Raw genomic sequence first — 7,475 nt, 5'->3', positions numbered from 1 at the left:
CGCTGCAGTGGTTATTTGTAAAGTAAGGCAATTGACATAAAATGGTTCATAAGGCGTTGGACTTTAGTTGTTGCTATAGCCTCAGCTCATGTACTTTCTCTATCATTGAGGATTGGTCAATCACTGATTAAATTTGGTAAGCTCCTTTTCGGAACTGCATTGATTATATTAGTATTTTTGCTTTTGCTTTTGCTTTTGCTTTCGTATCCATAATCGATACAATATTTTTGCTTCAAATAAAATGTGGTAAAGTTCGGTGTTTCCAAAAATTTTCGCATACATATTTGTTGGCCTTTATGCCATGGAGTTCCGAATAATGATAAAATTCAGTGAAAATTGATTTTTTCTCTATTACTTTTATTTATTGCAGTTGAAATAAAATAACTTCGGCAGCATTTCTTGATGTATTCGCAAATTAACTTAATTTTTAGTTCAAAACTATTTGGAGGATTGGCAGAAAAGGTGTGTTTACATTGTCGGTCGGCTTTTTCCCCATTTTTTTTTCTAAGTTTTATTATTTGTTTTTATTTTATATTCTATATATGTATATTTATTTTTCATATTTTAAGCAAAGGGATAGCGAAATATAGTTGATATTGCGCTTTACGGTAATGCCATTGCCAAGTTAACTGCAAACATTTTTCTCGAAAGGTTTTTCATTAGAAATCTCGTAATGTGCACTCGAATTCGAAGTCACGTTTATTGGTCCATTCAAATGTTTTCCTTTTATTTTCCCAATACGACTGGAAACTATTTTTTACAGATGATAGCGGAGATAAACTTAAAATACCTTACAAATTAGTTTTGCGCATGCAATTTTTTAATAGATTTTGGGAGTAGCAGTTTTTTATTATAATATGGATAAGCCGAAAATTGCTTATAATTTTTAAATTACGGAAAAAATATTATAATAAATTGGATTATATAATTTTTAATTCTTTAGTTTCTGACCCATAAACCGAGTGTGTTTGATTATGTAATAAAAAGTAATTAAATGCCATAAAATATAGATTTAAATAATATTGCATAAGGAAAAAAAAAACACGTCTATAGTTCAAAAGGTTGTGTACTCGTATTGTGTGCAAAGAAGGCAGAGTAATATACCTTTAACATGAGATTATAGCATATCATTAACTTAATTGCAAACTATATAAATGTAAGTCACTTGAGTATTATATTTTCATATCCTTTTACTTTTAAAGATATTTCTGCTGTAATCTATAAAGAAGGAAGGAGGAATATGAATGAAGGATGATATTGTTAATTGAATATGTTGGAAATAAAAAGTAGAATAGGAAGTCGTTAAATGAGATTAGTAGTTAAATACCTATGTAAGAAATAAAAACTAAAAAAGAAGTGAGGTCCAATTGGTGTAGATGTAGAAGAACAGGTATCAACTAGCCTGCATCAAGGTTAAAGTGCTTTGACAACTCATGTTAGAAATAAAAAATAAAAAATAAAAACAATTGGTGTGGATGTAAAAGAGGAAGTAATAGACTAGCCTAGGTGAAGGTTAAAGAGCTTTGACAACTCATGTTAGAAATAAAAACTTAAAAAGGAGGAAGGACCAGTTGATGTGGATGTAGGAGAGGATGTATTTAACACGCCTAGGTCAAGGTTAAAGAACTTTGATAACTTATGTCAGAAATAAAAACTAAAAAAGAAGTGAGGACCAATTTGAATGGATGTAAAAGTGGAGGTATTAAACTAGCCTGGGTCAAGGTTAAAGTGCTTTGACAACTCATGTTAGACATAAAAACTAAAAAAGAAGGGAGGACCAATTGACGTGGATGTAGAAGAGGAGGTATTTAACTAGCCTAGATGAAGGTTAAAGAACTTTGACAACTCTCATCAAGTCACAAAATCATAACTCAAAATTCGTGTTTCTACAGCCATATGGAAACAGACATGTTATTGCAAGACATTGCAAGATTGAATCTGTGGATGTAGTAATACAAAAGTTTGCGGTAAAGCACCAGAAACGGTTACAACAGCACCCAAACGAGACAGCCTACCATTTGTCTAATACTTCTGGCCTGCTGAGGAGACTTAAACGAATTAAGCCTTCAGATCTACTCCCGAATTAGTAGTCTAATAATAATTTAGATTACTATACTCTATCAGCATTAAGTCTTTGACAACTTGACTATTGTAAGAAGTATTGTAAAATATAACAAAACTGCTTGAGAGTACTTGAATTAGTCGTAGTTAAATGCTCATGTATTTATATTATTGTACGTATTATTTCAAATAATAATAATAAAAAAAAAAGTAAAATAAAAAATGTTACTGCAAGACTAGTAATTTGTTAATACGTGCATATATCCAAAAAAATCTAATATTCCAAATACGTGGAATTTGTGTTTTACTATTAGAGATAGAGATAACAAGCTGTGCAATAGAATTCAAATTTTTGGTGGATGACGTCATAGAGTTTTAGTTGCGATACATATTAGAAATAGACGTATTTGTGTAAGACAACTATATAGTTGCATATCATATAGCTTTGTTCTTAATTGAAGGCCAGTACTATGGTCCCTACTATTTAATTTTGTTTAAAGCTAGTATTTTTCTGGAGTGAATCAAACTTTTTCCTGCTACCAACGCTAATATAAACTAACGCAGCTGTCAAATTGACGTTCATTACTGATCTGTATTGCATTTTTAATGAAGATTGCATTTTTTATTCTAATTGCTTACAGTTCTTTCTGAAATGGATTTCGGTTTTCATTTCTTTTATTATCAGTCGTGAGCCTATTGAGAATCCATTGCTGTGCAATAAGAGTTAAATACCTTATGGATAACGACATATGTTAGGAGGTAAATATACACTTGCAGAACATTTAGTAATGGATTTCGTTTTTTATTCTATTATTGTCAGTCGGAAGTCTGTTGAAAATCCATTGCTATGCAATAACAGTTAAATGTGTAATAGATGACGATATATGTTAAAAGGTAAAGATGCAGTTGAAGAACATATCAGCCATGGTTTTCACTTGAACAACACATTAGCCATGTATATACATATATTAGCCATGGAAGAACATATTAGCCATATATGTCAGTTTTCATTTCTTGATTGTCAGTCGAAAGCCTGTTGAAAATCCGTTGCTATGCAATAAGACTTAAATGTGTGATAGATGACGGATATATGTTAGAAGGTAAAGATACACTTGAAGAACATATTAGCCATGGATTTCAGTTTTAATTCCTTCATTGTCAGTCGGAAGTTTGTTGAGAATCCGTTGAGTCAAATATGTGTTGTAAGACGACGTCATATATTAGGTGGAAAGAGTGCACTTGCAGAGCATACCAGCAATAGACGTATTTATGCTTGACAAGTAATTAGTTAGCATATAATTATATCCTCATCTAAGCAAATTCAAGTATATATGTTACTGTATTTGGATCGTCTTTTAACGTTAGATATATCAGTCGGCTACCCAGTGGCGTAACTACATATTTTAGGCCTGTAAGCAAATTCTAACTAAGGGGCCCCTACCAACATACTAAGGGGCCCCTCTTTTTATACTCTTTACACGAAAAAATGTAAAAAGGTTTGTCAAGATTTTCATAACGCATTAATGGAAACTTCGGAAATATCATTAAGTATATATCAGTATACTTTTACAGTTCAAACTACTCTCTCAGCTTTTGAACTCTTCGAATGAAACTTTATACACATACTTTTCGGGAGCGCACCCTGTTCACCATTTGATTTGATTGAAATTGGACGTCTATTTCTGCTGTGATATATGTAAACTTAACAATCGAATATGAGGTTTCTCCGTTTTTAATAAAGGTATTCAAATGGAATATGGTGTATACAGTACTGATATTTGCAAAAGACAACGTACAAAATTATTTTCAAATGGGTTTAAATTTAGATATAGCTTCCATATAAACTCTCGATCAAGACACATATTTTTCTTTGAAAAACTTTTTTATTTCATAAATAGGTTTAATATTTTATTTGAAGTACATACATATTATGTACGTTAAATTTAAAATTTACGTATCTTTTATAAAATGCAATATGAAGTTATTCCAACAAAAAACGTTTCGTCCCACTTTTGAGAATTTATTAAAAAGAAATACAATGAATACAAAAATTTATAGTGGGGCCCCCTAAATTCGGGGGCCCGAAAGCGTTGCTTCCAGTTGCTTCCCTGTAGTTACGCCACTGCGGCTACCTGCTGAGAAACTTGTGGGTACATATTAGATGATAAGTAATTGAGTTGGGCAGTGCGTGCAGAAATCCGATATCTTCATAGATATTAAAAGGGGCTGTTAAAAATGTTGTAGCAATGTAAATGTTGTCTTGAAAAAATCACTGCTTTAGTATGATGAAACATTAATCATTGTTGATACATGATTTCACTGAGTGGCGTTAAATTTTATTGCAATTTTTTATTTTCTTTTGTTTTCTTTGGCTTGTTTTTAAATTCTGTTTAAATGTTGTTTTAATTTGCAAACTAACATACAAATTTTTACATCTTAATCTTACAATGCTCTGTGTAATTTTGCTCATTTGTTAAATTTTGAATTATTATGAATTTGTTTAGCAGCATTTAACCATAAAATATTTTATTAGCCTGGCTTATTGTAATTTTCCTTTTACTTACTCTCACTTTACAATTGGACACGAGAAGAAGACATGTTTAATTCGTTACGTTACCACTTCATTAAAACTAGTTGCCTTCAACTTTAGTATAAAATCTCATTACTTTTAGTGCCTCATGACGACTTCTTTGCACTACATGAGCAGTTTTGGTCGAACCATAAAATATTGATTTAAAAAAATGAATCGAATCTAATAATGGCGTGCTGCTAGCGAATTAATTGCAACTATACGTTTACGTGCAAAGTGCTGTTTAATTTATTAACGTAGGTTTTTTATGTGTTATATATATAAATGCATATTTATATTGGATGCAGCATCAGACATCAGTAATTAATTATAGTTGGCGTTTGTGTATGCTAATATTTTATACATTTTTTAAAATGTAAATGCTAATCAATGAATACAAAGATCAATGGCTTGAAAGCTTTATCGAACTGTTACTGAGTCATTTATTTATTTGTTCTAACAACGCCAGGTATGGCTTTTATTATATATATATTTCCTGTTAAATAGTATTACATTTGTTCTCAAAATTGGAGTACGTTTCAGAAATCATGTAATTTTGTGACTGACCACTAATGACGTTCAATAATCTAGTTTGAAAACCCTCGCTTAAGAAGTTATTTTAAAAAGTAATTTTGGGTGGCTAATTAATACGGTTAGAGCATAGAGGCCCTAAGATCCACAAGGAGAAGAGGACTACAGTAAAAAAAATATAGTAAAAACTTCACGATTTGCTTCTGAAATTAAAAATGTTTAATTTCAATTACTACATTCACCTGACCATCGTTTGACCAATATTAACCATCAATAACTTTGATTGATGGCACTGTGGAGCTAAGTTAGTAGACGATGTCTGATTGTTTTTTCTTCACAATTTTTTAAAAATAGTTTTTTATTAAAGTTTTCATTTGTCAAGCTAATATTTCGTCTCTGACTTTTCTGTACTACAGTATATTTTTTATAGTTTTATATGAAATGAAATATTAATTTCTGAAGAATATTTCTATATTCAAAGCATTGAGTTAGCTAAGTGTGTTTGTTATAGAGAATTTTCAAAAATAGTCTTTTTTTCTGCACCGATGAAATCTGATCCTAACATTATTTTGCATTAACCACAATTTTGAAAATTTGTTTTATAGTTGTTTTTGTTGTGTTTAATTAGGCAACTATTTGACGTTCACTATATTACAGATTTTGTTTATTTCGAAATGAAGGTTATCGCACTACTGCAGTAATGTGCAGTAGAAGAAATCCTTTTATAGTAAAGCATTAGTGTAGGACAACAACGTATGTTGGGTACATCATTTCTTCACGGGAAATATTTTGAAGACTGATGGTGGAAATCATCGAAAGCCGTAGTGGAAGACTTGAAACCACTAAAACCACCTCATAGGAATGAATGGAGAAGATATGCATAGCAATGTGGAAACTTCATTTCACTAATTAGGGGAAAGAGATATGAGCAAGAGGTTTGTGATATCTAGTGGACTAGGTTTATCTAGGCCAGAATGCATGAGCTTGGCTCAAGTAGATGGAGTGTATGGAGGGGGCAGGAGGGAGCGTCACCAACGGGCAGAAGTTATTTATTTAAGGCATAAAGATAATAAAAAATTACACTTCGTAGACCATCCTCAGTGTACCATAAGCAGAAAAGAAATTGAAATAGATAAAAATAGATAGATCAAAACATTATTAGAAATAAGATTAAATTAGAAATTGGATTAGAGAACGATTATAAGTTTTATTATATCAAAACATCATGGGTATGTTTGATATTTTGTTTTCAAAAAAATTTAAAAAGTGGTCTATTAAACATTATAAACAAAATAGATAAAACAACACATTATTATATTTTCGTTAATCGATTAGAAAATTTATTGTTAATTATTGTGTTATTTTTCAGTAAAAAAATTTCTGAACCTAAATAATAGCTCTTGTTTCGTAACAAAATCAACGATGGGGATCAAACTGATATATTTTATTACGATCATAATGATACAGAATTTAATAATGATAATTTAGTATTTATGTTAATAGCATTACATCCTCTATTTCTCATTAATAATGCAATCTGACTTTTAATACTGCTTTCATGTCGTAATACTAGTACTTCTAAATTGCATTCATATTTGTTATTAAAAAGATTCTTCTTCTTTATTAGAAAATTTTAATTTTCTTCAACATTATTTTTTGTTTATATAGTAATTTTTGTTACTTCATAATTATAATTACAAAAATCGTCAGAACTGCCATTAAAATCAGAGCAAAGGTAATACAAATAATTGCTTGGGAACACACACGAGATACATCTGTAAGCACAAGTAACTCTGCTCTTTCGTTACAGGATGTTGTATATTAGTATATAAATATTTCTTCCATGATACCAAGTATCTGTATTCGAAGCTTTATTACCTGTCTGCTAACAAATCAGTCCCTGTAATAAATTTTTTAGTTTATTATTGACAATTACGTGTACATTAGCTACAGTTTTTTTGCTGCTTTACTTTAAGTTTTTGTGCTCTTAATGCCGCTTTAATGATACATAATAAAACACACAATGTTTGTTTATTTCGCTGTTAATGTTGCACCTTTGCCATACTAAGAAAAAAAATTGTGGCAACTTTGGTGCAACTAAAATCCTTTCAGTTTGGCGCTTGTACTCTTGAAACTCTTGAAATGCTGCGGATAATGTATAAATCAAATTGCCAATTACACTATTAACAGGTAACACCGACAACAGGCCAGACCGACTGTTGCGGCAGGCGAGAAGTGTACAACAACGGATGAACAAACTTACTTGAAAAAATCCGTGATGCTGTTGCACCCGCTGATTCGTCCATAGATCCAT

At 30.8% G+C, this 7,475-nt stretch overlaps 1 protein-coding gene across 1 annotated transcript in view; it reads right to left on the bottom strand.

Moving 5' to 3' along the window:
* The window catches only part of LOC119666973 (bromodomain-containing protein 4-like), a 15,469-nt gene extending 7,994 nt beyond the window's left edge, over nucleotides 1–7,475 (bottom strand). The window contains exon 1 of the mRNA XM_038076250.1: nucleotides 7,425–7,475. Within this exon, the coding sequence (XP_037932178.1) occupies nucleotides 7,425–7,475 (51 nt within the window). The remainder of the gene's footprint in view (nucleotides 1–7,424) is intronic.

Source organism: Teleopsis dalmanni, chromosome 1 (assembly GCF_002237135.1).
Source record: "Teleopsis dalmanni isolate 2A chromosome 1, ASM223713v2, whole genome shotgun sequence".
Lineage (NCBI taxonomy): Eukaryota > Metazoa > Arthropoda > Insecta > Diptera > Diopsidae > Teleopsis > Teleopsis dalmanni.
The sequence above is the reverse complement of the archived record's forward strand: the minus strand, read 5'-3'. Positions and strand labels throughout refer to the sequence as shown.